The 22098-nt window shown below is 42.4% G+C and overlaps 1 protein-coding gene across 1 annotated transcript in view; it reads right to left on the bottom strand.

Moving 5' to 3' along the window:
- LOC110530624 (leucine-rich melanocyte differentiation-associated protein) overlaps window positions 1–21878 on the bottom strand; it is a 431978-nt gene extending 410100 nt beyond the window's left edge. Inside the window, exons 1-2 of the mRNA XM_036986902.2 lie at window positions 21057–21878; window positions 19923–20023 (exon numbers count right to left, since the gene is read on the bottom strand). Of these exons, the coding sequence (XP_036842797.1) occupies window positions 19923–20023; window positions 21057–21098 (143 nt within the window). The 5' untranslated portion in view covers window positions 21099–21878. The remainder of the gene's footprint in view (window positions 1–19922; window positions 20024–21056) is intronic.
- Window positions 21879–22098: the final 220 nt, after the last annotated feature.

Below are 22098 nucleotides of genomic sequence, written 5' to 3'. Positions count from 1 at the left end.
ACCAGCTGTAGGCCTTCTGTACGCCACAGTCTTCCTCAGCCCCTGTGAACATCTTTACATCTCTTCCAACCTGCCTTCTTTCCTGCCTGGTTTCTGCCAAAAACAGCGCGGTAAAGGGATTTTACACCACTTTCTCTACACTTCTCTTTCTCTTCTATTCTCACTCTTCCCCTTCTACAAAACTTTCATTGGACTGACACAAGCAGCTGGTTAGATCACAAGTCTGTTCTGCACCCTGTTGAGCCTGTCCCATGAGGATCCTGTGCCCCCTATTTTCTTCCCCATCCTCGTCCCTCTGTTCTTCACCTCATCCTCCTCTGCATCTTCCTACTCGCTTCCCCCCTCCCACTCTTCCTCCATTATTTGTTTTTTTGTTTTGAAGCCTCTCAGTACAGAGGCAGGATTCTGACTGCTGAGGACCCCAGAGCCCCAGCACCAGACAGTAGAAGAAAAGGACTGTTCTCTTTGCCCGGAGTACATCACTCTTCTTCCTCCTCCACCACCACCACCGTCGAGGGATAACGCTTTAAATAGCACCAAATGTCTGGACAGACAGAGGAGAGCGGATCAGCGGGATGTAGGCCTATGGTCTGTTGTTGAGATAGTGTCAGCCACAGATACACAGAGTTCACATAGAAACTGTCTCAGTGGTGATCAGAGTCATGGTACATACACTAATGGGCAGACTATATCTATGAAGGGAAAACAAATTGATAGAACCTCAAAATGGCCGCCCATTTTCACAGGGAGAGTATTCTTGAATTGGAATACACACGTCAGCTGCCTAGACACGGAACATGCCGCCACCGTTTCTTATCTCAACATGTGCCTCAGTAAATCCAAAAGGAATGAGGCAACATACCACTGATGTATTGCAGCCTGACCATAAAAAAAAAAACTCTCAGTCTGATGTATGTCATATGTAACTATAAACACTTTCTCTACACTTTGATTCTGTCATTGCTATAGCTGCATTGTTTTATAGAGAATAGTTTTCCATGCTGTTGAAATAAATTGAGTATCAAACAACTAAAAAGGTAAACAAATGAGGGAGGGAGCGAGAAAGAGAAAGGAGGGACAAAGAGAAAGTCACCCCAGTGAGGAGGTATATTCCTTCTCTATAAACCATCCTATCAGGCTAAGCACTACCAGGCCATAGGGATTGGGGAGGAAGGTGGCTGAGAGAAGAGGAAAGCGAGGGACTTTTAAAAGCAAACGCTGCCAAAGATGTGATTGAGTTGATCTGAAATGGAAACGGGAAATGTGTTACAGCTGTGCTGAGAATGTGGTGCAGCTGTACCGAGACAGAAATGGTTTAAAGCCTTCTAACTGGGGTAGAAGGAGAAAAAGCGTCACCCCTCGCCAGTGAGGTGAGAGTTTGCAAAGCAAGCAAATTAGCCGATTTGCTGTAGTGTATCACTCCGCGGGTGGCAAACCACTGTTAAACATGACTCCCGACGCTAAGGTTTAAAGATGATTATTTCAGGCAGCGTTTATTGCGGTGATGTAATATTTTCTAATATTGATGGAGTCCCCTAGGCTCACTAGGAATAGGTCTATAGTGACATAGTGACAGTTCCCCATGCACTTTAATGGTGGTGCGATTCATCTTCTCCACTGTCAACAATTATCATGTGGCCCTCTTAAAAAAAAAATCACGCCACATAATTCTAAAAATGGTGAGGGCTACAAGCATCATCTAAAACCTTGGCTGGGTAGACCTCATGTATCGGTCTTCACTTTTTCAACCCAATCCACTCTCCTGGAGAGACCTGTGGAAGATGGATTGAGAGCCATGGAGCTGAGAGCAACCATATTGTCCAGGCAGCCAAATCCGGGAAAGCAGGAAACTTCTTTGTTCAGCTTCCAGGCGGCTCTGGAAGCGTATTTTTCCTCTTCGTTCGGGACGCAATGACGAGAACACCCCACCGCTTACATCATTCATCTGGGAGATGGTTTAGTGTGATGGGAGAACGTAAACGCTAGATGAGCCATGGACTAACAGGAGATTTAGGGTGTGTCTCAGTAGTCTAGAGTAGTTTCCTCTACACCAGTGTTTCCCAACTCCAACTCTCCAGTACCCACACCAGCACACGTTTTTGTTGTTGCCCTGGACAAAAACCACCTAATTCAACTCATTGAGGGCTTGATGGTTAGGTGACAAGTTGACTCAGGTGTGCTTGTCCAGGGCTACAGCCAACGTGTGTGGGAGTTGGGAAACACTGCTCTACATATTAATCTGGCGTATTGCTTTCACCTCGCCTGTGTTTTTAGATCGGTACAGATGGATGAGAGAAGATGAAGAGAGGAAGCCATGTTAAACTATTGGGATGTGCCCTCAGCCTCACCTTTAGCGGAGCATACTATTCTAGTAGCCTTGTTGACAGCTCAGTGCCATCCCTAATCATCTCCCTTTTAACACTTGTTTAAAATGCACACCCTTATGTCAAAACTGGACTAGGCATCAGCTCACCACAAGTCAACTACTTACTAAACATGTCACTATTAAATAATAGATTCACGATTTTCCCCATCATATTTGCATGGCCTTACGGCAACGTCTGTGGGTTAGTCTTAAAGTATTTAAAATGTGTTTAAATATGTAGGAGAATCAAGATCTTAGAAAGTAGCTACAGTACTTGTTTATGCAATATTCACAGACTCAGGCTATGGCTGCTGGGAAAATAAGTAAGACGTATGGGCGAATTGTTTTGAACTTGTCAGAATAGAAAAATGGGAGTATGTCCGCCACTGGCCCATTCAAGTCAACCCATAAAGATACATCACTCAGCGTTGCTCTCTACTAAAACGCTAAGGAAACATATTGTAGATTTTAAAGAGACTTTTTATTTCACCAAACTGTGTACTAAAACTAATTGGATTTGTGTCAATGGAAAAAATATCTCCCTCCCTCCCTGGGAAGGGCTTTGAACTCAATAGCTCTGACAGGGCAACCAAACGAAGGGCACATGAGGGAGTGGGACCCTTCACCACATGCCAAACACCAGGGAGGAAAATTAAATATTAAAATAGCATGGGTATCGAACTATTTTTAAATGATGTCAGGCCCGTTCATTAGGTCCGGCGAGGTAGTGAATTAAGCTCTATTTTGTGGGTGATAATTGAAATCATAGCTGTAGTCATTACCACTGACAAGTTTCTAAATAATACCCAATAAATTCCATCCACATAGCGGGCGGAGTTGTGACAGCTGGCTGTGGTAAAAACCATAAAGTACAGAATTCCCCTCTCTCGCTCTCTCTCTCCATCCATCCATCCATCCTTTCTCCCACTCTCTGTTTCTTCATCAGTCAGTCTATCCTCTCTCTTTCCCCCTCTGTCCTCGCTCTCCCTCCCTCTCTTCCTCTCTGTGCCAATAAACCGTCAGCCTTTCTCCTCTCCCCTCCAGAGTGTTGGCTGTGTGTCAGCAGTAGGGCCAACTACAGGCCTGTAGATCGCGCTCTGTGTCAGTGGCACGCCATCCGTCTTGGGATATACAATCAAAAACGTGACACACTCGTCAAAGGGAATGGCACCGGTGCCCAGTATATATTTCATTTGAACAAAAGGAACATAAAGATGTTCCATTCCATTACGGAATCCAACACCACCACGAGACGGCCTGAGATTAGCGAGCGTTCCGTGGTGGAATGCCTTCTAGAAGGCCGACGGCGATGTTCTGACAGTGATTTAGGGATGAGTCCCTCTCTGCCATCAGTGGGCTTTTGTTGTGTTACAGCACAGACATAGATAGGGATTATAAATACAGTGTTGGTGAAAGGGACTATACAGCTGGGAGATGACTGGGGGACTATGGCCTAGCTAGGCATGTACTGCTCCATTCATACTACATAGAAAGACCCTGTTGAGTGACTCTAGCTATCATTCAATAGTCTCAGCATACTGCAGATAATCCTAACTAGATTTGGGAGTATGCCTCACCTATCGATAAAATCCCTTGCTAGTGTGATTTAAAAAAAAGGGATCCTACACAGTCATTTGTTTATTTGGATCCCCATTAGCTTTTGCAGAAGTATCAGCGAATCTTCCTGGGGTCCACACAAAAAAAACATGACAAAACATTATTGGTTGTACTCTTGGTTGGGTCAAGCCCCTGCAGATTTGGGCATGTATTTATAAGCATCCCAGAGTAGGAGTGCTGACCTGTCCACGTAATCTTACTCATCATGATCTAAAAGGCAACACTGATCCTGAAATGGGGCCAGTCTTCTCCATGGTACCTGTAGTGCTTCATTACAGTCAGAATCAGTACTGTATGTAAACACAGAGAGAGAGAGAGAGAGAGAGAGAGAGAGAGAGAGAGAGTTTGCTCTAAACCAGGACCATATTGCTGCCTCGTTGCGGTTTGGCTGCAACATGTGTGGGGAAAAAAATATTTTCTATCTGATACAAGATTGTCATCTTACCAAAACAGAGAGTGCATGACTTGCCCGCGAGAATATTTCTAAACAAATTTGGAAAGACTGTACTAATGTTCTCTTCCCCTTGTCTTTCTTTTTTTGAGCGAGCGTCACGTTCATTGAGGTCCCCCTCTCCAGCAGGATTTCATTTGACTAAGTGCTATGGTTCCGTTTACTTTGACACATGGGCATCAGATGCTGATAGCAAAACCTTTGATGAACCCGGTCTACAAGCACACACACAGTTGTCATGTGTTTAGCATTACAAGTTCTCTCCAGGCTATGGTATGTTTCTGTTCTGCTTTTCACACAGCATTGATGAACATTAGCCAGAAAGCTGAGGCTGGCTAACCCTGGACTGGGGTGGGCTGGGGTCGGCCTGGAGGCAAAACTGGTTGTGATGATGTCATTACAACCAGATTAAACCAGTTCTAGTAAGAAACTAGCTTTGTCTGCTGAGAATCAACAGTTCAACTGACAGCAACCATCTCCAGGATAAGGTGGTTAGACTACAGATGTGGGATCTTAATTTGATCACCCTTTTCCTGCACCGCTTCATGCTTTACATACATTCACTGAAAACCCACACTAACACACGTTATTTGAACAGTATTGTACTTTTCATGTAGCCTGCTTTTTGGCCAGCTAATAGCCTAACCACAGATGAAGTAACATTATGGACTAAATGCTCAAATGTTGTCGCCGCTGGATTATTTTGCTGTGACAATATAGGTCAAATTAAGATCCTACATCTGAACGTTAGAGGGACAACAGAAAAATACATACTTTACAATAAGTTGTACAGATCCTAGTTACAGATATACTTACATGCAATTTTAATTATAATGTCTTGTTGTAATTGCATGTCGTGAGTAGCTAATTTGAAAAATTATTTCTTCCTATTCATAGAATAACCAAGGTCAACTTAGTGTTGCCAAAGCTGGTAACTCTTAGTGTTCTTTCCTCCTAGAAGACACCAGTGTTTCATCAACTACCATGAGATTGCAAGTTGTCATTACTGGACAAAGATGCACAACAACTGGCGAGACGAAGAAAAACAACAGACTGACAACTCATTACATCCATTCCATCTAGTCCCATTATTCTCTCAATTTTCTCTCACATCTCTGCACTTTCCCCTGAGTGGTCCATCACTGTGGAAATTGTTCCAATGAAAATTAAAATGGAGTGTTTTCAATAGGACAGAATTGATGTGAAATTGCATATAGCTTCCAATATGAATATATTACTTCCTGGTCTGCTGGCTTTGTCTCGCTTATCTCTCCATTTTAAATCTGTCTGGAGGAACACTGTATTGGTCCTAATTCATGAGATGCAAACCTGGTTATACAGAATATTACTCCTAAATGGGACTGATAGATCAGATATGAAATATATACAAACCAGCGCCAAGTCAAACACACGGACACACACACACCACACTCCCAGTTAAGTAATTTGAAGTCTTCATACAGACGGTTTTTCATACCCCCCCCAACTGACACTTTATCTGCATACTGCTATCTCTGCAGACTGAACACTCAGCCAAGACAATGACAGCCCCTCTCTCTCCCTTGTCACTTCTCATTTCAGCCCCAGTCTGATGGCTCTTACTGGGTTTATGCCAATAATATTCCCCCCTCCCTTCCTCTGGTTCCCCATCAAACACCCAGTGTCTAGCTCTGATGGAAAAGGAGCACTTCATGTCTGTGACACCCATTTGTCAATTAGCAGGCCCCTTTCCCTGTTGACATACGGAGCCTTGAAAGACGGAGCACCGCCTGTGACGAATTAAGAGAGACAGATGAGTGAGGCGTGTGGCGGAGTAATACCATAATGTGCTTTAGATATGAATATAAAATGACATGGATGACAGGCCATACAAGGTTTTATTTCATTTCTGAGTAGTAACCGGGGGTCGCCTCCCTACGTTGTCTTCCTTTTTCTGTTTTCATCACACTACTAACATCTCATTTGACAGGCTGGGCGACATTTAGAGCAATTTAGTTTGTTTTGTATTACCTGTGAGTTAGCATACTTGATTTCCCATTAAAATGCCAAATGGCTGCCATGGCTGACGTACTATAGCCTTTCCCTACACACACAGGTGGAGGAGGGTTGATCTGCAATGCAAAAACTCCACGTTCATCTCTCTCTACAGCTTTGGGTGGGTGTGGGGGGGGGGGGAGCAGAGAACAACAGCCTTGATTCATTGGATGACAGTAGCGCACATGATGGGACATCAAGATTGATCTTGTCCTGGTTAAAACACAGTCATGATGGGTCTTGTCCTGGTTAGAGCACACAGTTACTGTATATCATTGTGCTGAAGAATGCAAGACTTTGTAGACTAATTTAGATGAATTTGACTATTGAGACCCAATAGTTCTATATCGTCTATTTCTGCACATTCTGTACTAAGGGGAGCACTTACATCATCAATAAAAGACGGGCGAGATAGTGAGATGTATCTGTTCAGTACAGAGTAGAGGACAGTGATCACCAAAACATACCGTACAAGTCAAAAGGTTGGACCCACCGATTCCTTCCAGGGTTTTTCTTTATTTTTTTTACAATTTTCTACATTGTATGATAATAGTGATGACATCAAAACTGTTAAATAAATCAAAATATATTTTGTATGTGATTCTTCAAAGTAGCCACTTTTTGCCTTGATGACAGCTTCGCACACTCTTGGCATTCTCTCAACCAGCTTCATGCGGTAGTCACCTGGAATGCATTTCAATTAACAGGTGTGCCTTGTTGAAAGTTAATTTGAGGAATTTCTTTCCTTCTTAACTTCTCTAGGGTAGGGGCAGCATTCGGAATTTTGGATGAAAAGCATACCCAAATTAAACGGCCTGCTACTCGGGCCCAGGAGATATGATATGCATATAATGTAGATTTGGATAGAAAACACTCTAAAGTTTCCAAAACTGTTAAAATATGTCTGAGTATAACAGAACTGATTTGGCAGGCGAAAACCTGAGACAAATCCATTCAGGAAGTTTTTTGTTTTGTTTTGTTTTTGTAGTTTCTATTCAATGTCATTACAGTATCCATTGACTTGGGACTCAAATTGCAGTTCCTATGCCTTCCACTAGATGTCAACAGTCTTTAGAAATTGTTTCAGGCTTGTATTCTGATAAATGAGGGAGTAAGACCAGTCTGAATGAGTGGACCCTACCATATCACATAGCTTTTTCATGCGCAATCCCGAGAGAGTGCCTTTCATATTGACAACGTTATTGTCCGGTTTAAATATTTTAGATAATTTAGTCTAAAAACAACCTGAGGATTGAATATAAACATTGTTTGAAATGTTTCTATGAACTTTCCGGATACAATTTGGATTTTTTTGTCTGCCTGTTTTGACTGCGTTTGAGCCTGTGCATTACTGAAGAAAACGCGAACAAAACGGAGGCTTTTGGATATAAAGAGACTTTATCGAACAAAACAAACATTTATTGAATGCCACCATATGAAGATCATCAAAGGTAAGGGATTAATTTTCTCTCTATTTCTGACTTGTGTAACTTTTCTACTTGGCTGGTTACTGTTTGTAATGATTTGTCTGCTGGGCTATGTTCTCAAATAATTGTAAGGTATGCTTTCGCCGTAAAGCATTTTTGAAATCAGACACAGTGGTTGGATTCACAAGAAGTTCATCTTTAAACCTATGTTTAATAGTTGTGTCTTTTCTGAATTTTTATAATGAGTATTCCTGTATTTGAATTTGGCGCTCTGCAATCTCACTGGATGTTGGCCAGGTGGAACGCTAGCATCCCACATACCCTAGAGAGGTTAACGTGCTTGAGCCAATCAGTTGTGTTGTGACAAGGTAGGGGTGGTATACAGAAGATAATATGTACTTGGTCTTTGACCAAATAGGGTTATGGCAAGAACAGCTCAAATAATCAAAGAGAAACAACAGTCCATCATTACTTTAAGCCATGAAGGTCAGTCAATACCGAAAATTTCAAGAACTTTGAAAGTTTCTTCAAGTGCAATTGCAAAAACCATCAAGCGCTATGATGAAACTGGCTCTTATGAGAACTGCCACAGGAAACAAATACAGAGTTACCTCTGCTGCAGAGGATACGTTCATTAGAGTTACCAGCCTCAGAAATTGCAGCCCAAATAAATGTAGTAACAGACATCTCAACATCAACTGTTCAGAGGAGACTGCATTAATCAGGGCTTTATGGTTGAATTGCTGCAAGGAAACCACTACTAAAGGACACCACTAAGAAGAGACTTGCGTGGGCCAAGAAACACGAGCAATGGACATGAGCCTGGTGGAAATCTGTCCTTTGGTCTGGAGTCCAAATTTGAGATTTTTGGTTCCAACCGCCATGTCTTTGTGAGACGCAGAGTAGGTGAACGGATGATCTCCACATTTGTGGTTCCCACAGTGAAGCATGGAGGAGGAGGTGTGATGGTACTTTGCTGGTGACACTGTCTGATTTATTTAGTGGGTCTATCATTTGTTTTTCAACAGGACAATGACCCAACACACATCCAGGCTGTGTAAGGGCTATTTGACCAAGGAGGAGAGTGATGGAGTGCTGCATCAGATGACCTGGCCTCCACATTCACCCAACCTCAACCAAATTGACATGATTTGGGATGAGTTGGACTGCAGAGTGAAGGAAAAGCAGCCAACAAGTGCTCAGCAAATGTGGGAACTCCTTCAAGACTGCTGGAAAAGCATTCCAGGTGAAGCTGGTTGTGATAATGCCAAGAGTGTGCAAAGCTGTCATCAAGGGAAAGGGTGGCTACTTTGAAGAATCTAAAATATGTTTTGATTTGTTCAACACCTTTTTGGTGACTACATGATTCCATGTGTTATTTCATAGTTTGTCTTTACTATTTGTCTACAACTTAGAAAATAGTAAAAAATAATGAAAAACCCTAGACTGACACTGTACATCTGAACATTACGACGCAGCAGTGATCTGAACACTACGACACAGCTGTGATCACCATAACATACAACCACAACATTTCTTGTAGTTGGACACCAGGTTTGCACACATCTCAGGAGGGATTTTGTCCCACTCCTCTTTGCAGATCTTCTCCAAGTCATTAAGGTTTCGAGGCTGACGTTTGGCAAATCGAACCTTCAGCTCCCTCCACAGATTTTCTATGGGATTAAGGTCTGAAGACTGGCTAGGCCACTACAGGACCTTAATGTGCTTCTTCTTGAGCCACTCCTTTGTTGCCTTGGCCGTGTGTTTTGGGTCAATGTCATGGTGGAATACCCATCCACGACCCATTTTCTATGCCCTGGCAGAGGGAAGGAGGTTCTCACTCAAGATTTGATGGTACATGGCCCCGCCCATAGTCCCTTTGATGCGGTGAAGTTGTCCTGTCCCCTTAGCAGAAAAACACACCCAAAGCATAATGTTTCCACCTCCATGTTTGACGGTGGGGATGGTGTTCTTGGGGTCATAGGCAGCATTCCTCCTTCTCCAATCACGGCGAGTTGAGTTGACGCCAGAGAGCTCCATTTTGGTCTCATCTGACCACAACACTTTCACCCAGTTGTGCTCTGAATCATTCAGATGTTCATTGGCAAACTTCAGACGGGCATGTATATGTGCTTTCTTGAGCCGGGGGACCTTGCGGGCGCTGCAGGATTTCAGTCCTTCACGGCGTAGTGTGTTACCAATTGTTTCCTTGGTGACTATGGTCCCACCTGCCTTGAGATCATAGACGAGATCCTCCCGTGTAGTTCTGGGCTGATTCCTCACCGTTCTCATGATCATTGCAACTCCATGAGGTGAGATCTTGCATGGAGCCCCAGGCCGAGCGAGATTGAAAGCTCTTTTGTGTTTCTTCCATTTGCGAATAACCGCACCAACTGTTGTCACCTTCACACCAAGCTGCTTGGCAATGGTCTTGTAGCCCATTCCAGCCTTGTGTAGGTCTCAGTCTTGTCCCTGACATCCTTGGAGAGCTCTTTGGTCTTGGCCAAGGTGGAGAGTTTGGAATCTGATTGATTGCTTCTGTGGACAGGTGTCTTTTATACAAGTAACAAACTGAGATTAGGAGCACTCCCTTTCAGAGTGTGCTCGTAATCTCAGCTCGTTACCTGTATAAAAGACACCTGGGAGACAGAAATCTTTCTGATTGAGAGGGGGTCAAATATTTATTTCCCTCATTAAAATGAAAATCAATTTATAACATTTTTGACATGCGTTTTTCAGGATTTTTTTGTTGTTGTCTCTCACTGTTCAAATAAACCTACCATTAAAATTATAGACTGATCATTTCTTTGTCAGTGGGCAAACGTACAAAATCAGCAGGGGATCAAATACTTTTTTCCCTCACTGTACATCTGAACACCATGACGCAGCTGTGATCACCACAACATATATCTGAACACTACGACACAGCTGTGATCACCACAACATACATCTGAACACTACGACACAGCTGTGATCACCACAACATACATCTGAACACTATGACACAGCTGTGATCACCACAACATACATCTGAACACTACGATGCAGCAGTGTGGCTCAATAAAACGCTCCCCAAAGTTACCAGTGTGTGTACCTCTTGATCTGTATACAAGTACCACTACAGTTGAGACCTACTGCATGTGATGAGACAACAGGCTACACAGGACCCTAACCATCTCATTTGCGATCAGAAACAACAACACAGCCGAGCGTGGTGGTGACAAGGAGGAAACCTGTCAAATTATTCTCTTTACTAACAAGTCTCAATGTAATGTTTCGTCTGAAAAGAGATGTGACTTGTCTGTTGCACTGAAACAACCAGATAATGTTAGTATTTATTCTCCTCAGGTGTCATATATGATATTACAGCAGGTAACAGATTGAAACCCCTATGACAGACACTGGCTCTAGTAGTAACCATTAGATAGTAGTGGTGTCTACAGTGTATTCCCCATCGTCGCAATGTCTCTCTCACACACACACACCTGAAACTAAGTGGACAGCACAATAATATCCACCCCTGTCCTCCAACTGCTACATTGGTCTAGGAGTCTCACTCTCTCAACACATCGATGAGGCAGCCGGACAGGTTGGCATGGGGATATGAGGTGTAGGTGTGACAGGCTGCTACTCCAACTTTATCTCCTGACTTTCCCTTCCCACACACACACACACACACACACATTTCAGTGACAGGTGCTGCCTCATTTTCACTGACACTCATTGTCAAGTTAGTGGATGAGAACTGTTAACTGGGCTGACGGATATAAACATATTATACTGAAGACAGTCCACTCCCACTGTCTGACAAAGTGTCAGTCGTCAAGGCAGTTAGCACTTGGGTTACTTTTGGCGTCACCGAAATGGGGTCACAATTGTGAAACGCTGGTGTGTCTACAGAGCGGTACCGTGAAACAAATCTTGATAGGGGCGAGGAGACGTCAAGCACTTGTTTTGAAGTGATTCATAACAAGTACAGGCGGTATCACAGAGAGTTCCTCTCATCAGGGACAGACTACATGTTTTACACAGAGCTGTGGGACTGGGTTCCTTTGTCCTCAAGGGGAGTTCTTATGGGGATAACTACGACCCTGAGCTAGCGAGAGAAAGAGTGAGCGAGAAAGAAAATAGCTGCCACCACCCATCACTCTACTTCCTGATTCGTTTATCACCGTCACGTCTGCTCGCTAATTGAAATTCACAGCTCCACCCAATCATGTGACTTCCACAGCCTCCAATCATCGCAAAGGATGCCTTTATTAAAAGGGTAGTTAATTTACACTATGCAACAGGATAAGTTGTTTCATTAGGCCACATGACCAGAAAACTCCAGAACGTACAGGAACCAGAGTTTTGCTGGTCAGAAATTAAATACTGGCCCTAGATATGAGATGGTGGGAGCTAGAAAAGTGAGATGTCTTGATGACATGAATACAAGCCTCACCAGTAATAAGTTTAGAGGGAAATCAAATAGTTTGTAATCCAACAACTAATACACAACTATCAGTCAATCAATCAATACTATCAGTGGCAAATGGCTTGGGTAACTTCTCCCCTGTCCAGAGAATCCTTTGAAGTCCAATAATAATATCTGAAATCTAAGATTCCCCCTTAACCAAATGAAATATTAATAATGAAATGAGAAATGTCAGAGATATACATATTTGATTTTGGACATCAAGTTCTTAACCTTTGTGGGATAGGGGCAGCATTTTTGGATGAATAGCGTGCCCAGAGTGAACTGCCTCCTACTCTGTCCCAGATGCTAATATATGCATATTATTATTAGTATTGGATAGAAAAAAACGTTTTTAAAACTGTTTGAATGATGTCTGTGAGTATAACAGCACTCATATGGCAGGCGAAAACCTGAGAAAAATCCAACCAGGAAGTGGGAAATCTGAGGTTTGTAGTTTTTCAACTCAGCCCCCATTGAAGATACAGAGTGATATTAGTTATGTTTCACTTCCCAAGGCTTCCACTAAATGTCAACAGTATTTATAACCTGTTTTGAGGATTCTACTCTAAAGGAGGGGCTCATAAGGGCTCTTTGAGTGAGTGGTCTGGCAGAGTGCCACAGCCTCGGTCTGGCGCGCTCACGTGAAGGTAGCTACGTTCCACTTCATTTGTACAGACAAAGGAATTGTCCGGTTGGAACATTAATTAAGATTTATGTTAAAAACATCCTAAAGATTGATTCCATACTTAGGTTGGCATGTTTCTATGGGCTGTAACGGAACGTCCGACGCGACCTGAATGCGCGACCTGAACGCGCGACCTGAACGCGCGGCGACCTGAACGCGCTTTTGGATTTGTTTATCAGATGCCCTAACAAAATAAGATATATTTGGACATAAATGATGGACATTATCGAACAAATCAAACATTTATGGTGGAACTGGGATTCCTGGGAGTGCATTCTGATGAAGATCATCAAAGGTAAGTGAATATTTAAAATGCTATTTCTGAGTAATGTTGACTACCCAATATGGCGGGTATCTTTTTGGCTGCTTTGTTGTCTAAAGGCTGTACTCAGATTATTGCATGGTTTGCTTTCTCCGTAAAGTTTTTTTGAAATCTGACACAGCAATTGCATTAAGGAGAAGTTTAGCTAAAGTTTAATGTATAATAGCCGTATCTTTACCAATGTTCATTATGAGTATTTCTGTAAATTGATGTGGCTCTCTGCAATATCACCGCATGTTTTAGAACTACTGAACGTAATGCGCCAATGTAAACTCAGATTTTTTTTTATATAAATACGAACTTTATCAAACAAAACATACATGTACTGTGTAACATGAAGTCCTATGAGTGTCATCTGATGAAGATCAAAGGTTAGTGATTAATTCTCTCTATTTCTGCTTTTTATGACTCCTCTCTTTGGCTGGAAAAAAAATGGCTGTGTTTTTCTGTGGCTTGGTGGTGACCTAACATAATCTTTTGTGGTGCTTTTGCTGTAAATCCTTTTTGAAATCAGACACTGTGGCTGGATTAACGAGAATTGTATCTTTAAAATGGTGTAAAATACTTGTATGCTTGAGGAATGTTAATTATGAGATTTTTGTTGTTTTGAATTTGCACCCTGCACTTTCAATGGCTGTTGAGGAACCTCAGTCCTAGACAGGTTAATGTGACGCGATCAAGAACGAGGAACAATTATGCGGGCATGATTTTTTCTAAAACCAACACAAATGATTTTATTTAACTTGGCAAGTCAGTTAAGAACAAATTCTTATTTACAATGACGGCCTACCAAAAGGCCTCCTGCAGGGACGGGGGCTGGGATTAAAAATAAAAATATAGGACAAAACACACATCACGACAAGAAAGACACCACAACACTACATAAAAAGAGACCTAAGACAACATTGCAGAAACACTTGAGAACATAGCATGGAAGCAACACCACATGAAAACAACATGGTAGCAAAACAACATGGCAGCAGAACAACATGGTAGCAGTACAAAACATGGTACAAACATTATTGGGCACAGACAACAGCACAAAGGCAAGAAGGTAGAGACAACAATACATCACGCAAAGCAGCCACAACTGTCAGTAAGTGTCCATGATTGAGCCTTTGAATGAAGAGATGGAGATTAAACTGTCCAGTTAGTGTTTTTTTGCAGCTCGTTCCAGTCGCTAGCGGCATCAAACTGAAAAGAGAAGCGACCCAGGGATGTGTGTGCTTTGAGGACCTTTAACAGAGTGTGACTGGCAGAACGGGTGTTGTATGTGGAGGATGAGGGCTGTAATAGGTATCTCAGATAGGGGGAGTGAGGTCTAAGAGGGTTTTATAAATAAGCATCAACCAGTGGGTCTTGCGACGGGTATACAGAGATGACCAGTTTACAGAGGCGTATAGAGTGCAGTGATGTGTACTATAATGATTGGTTGCAAATCTGATGGCCGAATGGTAAAGAACGCTCGAGAGCACCCTTACCTGCTGATTTATAAATGTCTCCGTAATCTAGCATGGGTAGGATTGTCATCTGAATCCGTGTTAATTTGGCAGCTGGGGTGAAAGAGAAGCGATTACGATAGAGGAAACCAAGTCTAGATTTAACCAGTTTGATATGTGCTGAGAGAAGGACAGTGTACGGTCTAGCCATAATACCAAGAACTTGTATGAGGGGACTACCTCAAGCTCTAAACCCTCAGAGGTAGTAATCACACTGGTGGGTAGAGGGGCATTCTTCTTACCAAACCACATGACCTTTGTTTTGGAGGTGTTCAAAATAAGGTTATGGGCAGAGAACGCTTGTGGACACTAAGAAAGCTTTGTTGTAGAGCATTTAACACAAAATCTGGAGAGGGGCCAGCTGAGTATAAGACTGTATCATCTGCATATAAATGGATGAGAGAGCTTCCTACTGCCTGAGCTATGTTGTTGATGTAAATTGAGAAGAGTGTGGGGCCTAGGATGGAGCCTTGGGGTACTCCCTTGGTGACAGGCAGTGGCTGAGACCGCAAATGTTCTGACTTTATACACTGCACTCTTTGAGAGATGTAGTTAGCAAACCAGGAAAAACACTCAGAGACACCAATACTCCTTAGCCGGCCCACAAGAATGGAATGGTCTACCAAATCAAAAGTGCTGGCCAAGTCAATAAAAATAGCAGCACAACATTGCTTAGAATCAAGGGCAATGGTGACATCATTTAGGACTTTTAAAGTTGCTGTGACACATCCACAATCTGACCAAAAACCAGATTGCATACCAGAGAGAATACTATAGACATCAAGAAAACCAGTCAGTTGATTATTCACAAGTTTTCCCAAACTTTTGACAAACAGGGCAAATAGAAATTGGCCTATAGCTGTTAGGATCAGCTTGATCTCCCCTTTCAATAAAGGACGCAAAATGGCTGCCTTCCAAGCAATGGGAACCTCCCCAGAAAGGAGAGAGAGGTTAAAAAGGTCAGAGATAGGCTTGGCGATGATAAGGGCAGCAACCTTAAAGAAGAAAGGGTCTAAACCATCTGACCCAGATGTTTTTTAAGGGGGTCAAGTTTAAGGAGCTCCTTTAGCACCTCGGACTCAGTGAAGGCCTGCAGGGAGAAACTTTGTAGTTGGGCAAGGGAAAAGGAGAGAGGAGCATCAGGGCTAGTCACATTAGAAGGGATGGGAGATGAGGAATTGTTGGATGGGCAATGAGACATAGCGGAGTCAAACAGGATTCCTAACTTAATGAAGTGGTGATTAAAGAGCTCAGCCATGTGTTTCTTGTCAGTAACAACCACATCATCAACATTAAGGGACATGGGCAGCTGTGAGCAGGAGGGTTTATTCTCCAGGTCTTTAACCGTTTTCCAGAACTCCTTGGGGTTAGAACCACAGAGAGAGAGAGAACCACAGAGAGAGAGAGAACTGCTCCTTAAAGTAACTAACTTTGGCCTTCCAGATAGCCTGAGTGCACTTCTCATTTGCCTGAACGAGAGCCAGTCAGCCTGAGTATGCGCGTGCCAAGCTTTTCGACAAATGGAATTCTTGAGGTGGAGTAACTGCCAGATCACGGTCGAAACAGGGGCAGAATCTGTTTTTAATTCTCATTTTCTTTATGGGGGTGTGTTTGTTAAAAAAAAAGAAGGTCAAAGCATCTTCGACAGAGGGGATCAAGCTGATTCTATACCAATTTACTGAGGCCAGGTCATGAAGGAAGGCTTGCTCATTAAAGTTTTTTAGCAAGTGTCTCTGACAAATGAGGACAGGTTGTTTCACTGAGCAGACATTACCAACACAGACTGTAAAACTGTGATCACTAAGGTCATTACAGAAAACACCAGACTGATACCTGTCAGGATTATTTGTGAGGATCACATCGAGGAGAGTAGCCTTTTCTGGGTGTTTGGAGTCATACCTTATGGGATTGGTAATAATCACCTAGCAGGACAAAGTCAGATTTAGTGTAAGGGGCCAGGAGAGAGCTTAGGGCAGGTAGGGTACAGGCCGGTGCTGATGGAGGACGATAGCACCCAGCAACAATCAACAAAGACCTATTTGAAAGTTTAATGCTTAAAGCCTGCAAATCAAATTGTTCAGGGACAGACTTGGTGGAGACAACTGAGCACTGAAGATTGCCACTCCAACACCTTTGGAAGATCTGTCTTGCCGAAAAATGTTATAACCAGAAAAGGTTAACATCAGTATTCAAAACACTGTTCCTTAACCACGTCTCAGTAATGACCAACACATCTGGATTGGAGCTGTGAACCCACACTTTCAATTAATCAATTTTAGGTAATAAGCTTCTAGTGTTAACGTGCAGAAAACCCAGGCTTTTACAAGAGCAGAAATCAGTGAAACAGAGTCAAAATTGGGTAGATGGGCCAGGGTGTACATGCACATTTCCAGATGTGATCAGCAGTGATACAATCAGGGCACGGCAGAGGACAGGGAGAGCTCTGCAGTGTTGATTTTTTATGACATTTGAATGTGCATCAGATGGCAACAAGATCATATTGTACAGCAATTGCATCATGTAAACTAGGCCTGTAGCAGTCAACTTCCATGAAGCCATCTGTAACAGCTAACAAGCTACCATGTCCTGTATGGAAGGTAGACATTACTGTATTTTAGAGCTATGCAACATGGACAGTCTGTCTAACTATATCCCTCTTTGCACACGTCCAGTGTATGAGGAATATTTAGGGAAATAATAGCCTGGTTCCAGATCTGTTTGTGCTGTCTTGCTAACTGATTACCATAGATGTTGGCAAGACGTTGGCAAGATGTTGGCAAACATATCTGAGACCAGGCTAGGGAAACACTCAAATCACCTCACCACAACTGGATGATGGTGGGAGCACTAGAGAGGATCACTTTCGTCAAGTCAGTGACCATCATTGGTCAGCGCCTTTCAAAGTGTGTTGCATTATGGGGATACAAATTGTCCGACTTACGCCTGCCTACATGTCGACTACATGAACTTCACACAACCTCTCACCAATTGATTGTACAATGTACACACATATATTTTCAGTTTGTGAGTGTGTGATATGGGGGTTGGAGACATAATTATTTCAACATTATAAAGAACAACTTTTATAAACAATGGAAACACTGCCATGTTGATCTGAGCCTTGCTGTTGGAAAACCACATCAGTGTCCAACTTTAGGCTCTCGCAGACACACCTTCCCCGACTTCACTCCTCAACTTTCATCTACAGTTGTTTGCTCTTGCCTTACCACTCAAACGAGCCCATAGACTACATGGGACTAGAGGTTTTTTGTTACCACTGACTGCAACCAACCTGTCCAGGAGAAACTCAGGGCCTTGGACACAGTATAACCATGGCTGTATGATTGTATTGAAGTCAATTTCGATAAATCAATAGGCTTCAAAAGACTGTCTCTTTGCCTCCTGTGTCTCTAGAGTTTCTGCCTAGGATGACTCTAAGGTTAGTGAAAGGCACAAGTCAAACCACAAAACAAGTAATCACACTGTTCATAACCTGTACAAAAAGCAATATAAAACATTTGTATCTAATATAATAATTATTATTATTATTATTATAATTATATCTAATATAATATAACATATCTATTATATAGAAACATACCTATAATATAACATATAACATGTGTATAATGTAATAGATATGAGAATGCGATCATTCATTACTCAAGATAAGGCTGATCAGAAAATAATGTCATCAGCATTTGAATGACATCAATCAACACATTTACTAAAAGATCTAGCCTACTAACTGTTCTCTTGTTGTTAACTGTGTAATAACAACTCAAAACCCAGCAAATGACCAACCCGTCTAACATTATTACATCCAATGAAAGAGAACTGCAGTTTACACATTTTACCACATTGCCTTTGTTTCGCATTCAAGGGGGGCAATCATGTCTGAAATCTTCAGAGTTTGACGCCCTCAGCGAATGAAAAGGCAGGCAAATCAAACTCCAGCCAACACAACGCTAGCTTTTCAATCGCTGCGGTTCATTAGGATTATTAATGCTTTGATAAGCACACATTTATTCACGACAGACTGGGCTGGGGTGCGGGACTTAGCAATTATTAACGTGACAGGACTCGGGCGCAAAGCGAATCAATTAAACAAAAATCCCCATTTCCAGCACAGACAATGCTGGACGACGACAATTTTCGACGAAGTGACAAAAAGAGCCTCCATTCAGAGGCCTTTCAAGGCCCTGACAGGTCAAGAAACAAAAGCACCTTCTAACCATCATCTCTCCTCTTTTAGTTGTCAGATCAACTTTGCCAGTCCTGCTGCTGAGATGACTGAGACGGCACCCCCACCCCCTGCTCCCTCGCTCTGAACCAGCTGCCACAAGGTGATTCTTCAGGTCCTGTCAGAAGGATCTTTTATTCTATTTGGCCCCTGCATTAACATGTCACATTTATTGATCAGGCCTTTAATTCAGCCACAGCGTGGTAGCAGCCAACCCAGCTCTCCGCTGCTCAGTGTCTCCTAAATAGCACCATATTCCCTATAGCCCACTACTTTTGACCAGGGCCTGAAGACTGCCGTTTGGGATGCATCCTGCCATGACAGCCATGACAAAAAATGTTGATGTGCTCTTGAGCAAGGCAATTAACCCTAATTGTTCCTGTACAGTAATAAGAGTGTCTGCTAAATGAGTAAAATGTACACGTACAATGGGCACACTGGGATATTTCTACTGAGATACATCAACCTATCTTTATCAGATAAGGTGGTAAAAACAATGAAGGCAGGTCAGTGTACCATCCATCTACACTGAGTAAACCAAACATTTGGGACACCTTCTTAATATTGAGTTGCGTCCACCCACCACCACACTGTGATGACTGCATGAATATGCAAGGCCTGTATGCAATCCTATTTATATGTAATCTAGTGTAAGAGTATGTATATTCCTTATAATAATTTATAATGACTTATTAATGAAGGGTATGATTACACAGTTGTGCCTTAATTAATAAGACATTTGACCTAACACAAAGCATCACCCTCAAGGCAGCACTGTGTCCATGGAAGTATTCACGACTCATCTCAGCTCATCTCCTACCTTAGCTGATTGAAGCTGAGATCTAGCCGTCGTGCCAAGCATCCATATTTTTTTCCAAGGAACTCTGGGATGTCCTCACAGTCATGTCCAATATAGGAAACCTGTAAAGCAACAACAGAGAGATACATAGATACATGTTAATTAATGGGATACAACAGGGACAGAGTGGGCAGAGTGCCCTGGCATTTCTAACACACCGTTGGATTTTTTTCCTTGAGGTCCTCATTGTTAACCAAATTATGATCAGTATGTGCAAAAAAAATAACATTTTAGACAGGACTACTGGGCTAAAGGTGGACCAACACATCAGGCATCTGCCCAAACTGCTCTATGGCCAGTCCGTTTCTGGGTTAAAGTGAGTAAGAGTAAATAGCCCATGGTGGAGTGAATGTGTTTAAGCTTATGGGGCAGGGTAGGTGGTATGGTGAACGGTTTACCTTTGTTTGTGACCTGAGGACTTGTGAAACGAATAACAATACATTCTCTATCAGCTACACATCCAATAACATTAATTTTCTTGATTGAGAAAATGATTGTACTCAGGGCACCATCGTGAATGAAACCATGGTCTCATTTGTGCTCCCCTGAATAGTTAAAGTTAAATCAATGATAGAATATTGGACATTGAATGTATTTAAGCCATTTGATGGCTCGGCCAATGTGAGAGACCTTCCAGGTAGCCTATGTTTGATACCTGGTCAGTTACATTGTCACTTTCATTTAAACATGCCCTGTAACCTTTAAGGTGCATGGTGGTATATTGACTCTGTACACCTGCCCTGTGCACACAACTGTGCTCACTGCTCAGCTTCGACACATTGATAAAACACCATCGAATAGACTAGATCATAAAGCCATGTCTGCGCTGCAGTAATGCGTTTCAAACTTTATAAAAACGAGCTTGCATTCTACCTGCCAAAACACTACAGTTCCGCAACTGTTCTGAAAAGTTATTTCACATGACAGTAGCAGCACATGACAATGGAGGCAATGCAGCGTAGCCTACCAGAAATGCACGAAAAACAAATCCTCTAAGCGACATACACTGATAACTATCCGACTGTATACTGTTCGTTTATAATTGTAAACGATAAATGCTACCAACACTAAATGTTTTAAATGATTCACACTTACTTGGGTTCCATTCATTGTGACCATAGAGTCGCTGCATGCCATGATGATGACAGTTCAGTTACTAGGCTACCTCTGTGAAATAACTACTGGAGTGGAACTGGTACAGGTACTCTTCTGCTTTAAAATACAATTGTAAAACTTTACTGTCAGTAGCTTTCCAAAAAAGTTCACTATTTTGTTTGCTTTACTTGAGGTTTCGAATTTACTTCTTCCGCATACTTCCTCCGAATCAGCTGATCCAATGCGGAAACGCGCTATTACTAGTATTATGGCAGGATTCGCTTGTGTCGCATTTCAGAGTGGTGGTGACAGTCCTTAACCTAAAATGCCATAGGCCTATATTCTTAGTTATTGTTCCTGGATACTTAGCCTACTTACACACTATTTGTTTGGGGTTCACTGGGGACCATTAGCTGATACTGGTAACCTGATTAATTTGCAATTATAGCCTGATGCACCTGTAATTGGTATCCAGCAGTTCCGACCTGCTTGCTTACATTGCATTGGAGTCATTCCACGTACCTTTCTGCCCAAATGCTCTGTCTAGACATTGATATGGTTTTGGAGACATTCTGAACTTTAAGCAATTATTATAATGTTTTAATTCTACCAAGCAAGTCAGCTAAGAACAAATTCTTATTTACAATGACGACCAAACCCGGACGACGCTGGGCTAATTGTGCGCCGTCCTATGGTACTCCCAATCACAGCTGGTTGTGAACCAGGGTGTCTGTAGTGACGCCTAAAGCACTGAGATGCAGTGTCTTGCTGACCAAACCGAACGTGCGTCCGCTGTTGATTTTGTTCACCCACAGCAGAAACGATCAGGACACTCAGGTTGAAATATCAAAACAAACTCTGAACCAATGATATTACTTTGGGGGCGGGACGATGTCGTTAGCGCCTTTTCTTGCCTACATTTTCAGTGGCCCTGTTGAAATGTATTTTGATTATTCTGATTGAGGACTGGTAACATGGGTAAGTAAGTACATGATTGCATATTGTACAATAGTGATATTGCATGGATACAGCATGGATTAAC

The sequence above is a fragment of the Oncorhynchus mykiss genome, chromosome 1 (genome assembly GCF_057628025.1).
Source record: "Oncorhynchus mykiss isolate SJ-2025 chromosome 1, ASM5762802v1, whole genome shotgun sequence".
Classification (NCBI taxonomy): Eukaryota; Metazoa; Chordata; class Actinopteri; order Salmoniformes; family Salmonidae; genus Oncorhynchus; species Oncorhynchus mykiss.
Note: the sequence above shows the minus strand (reverse complement) of the source record. Positions and strands in the feature narration are given on the sequence as shown.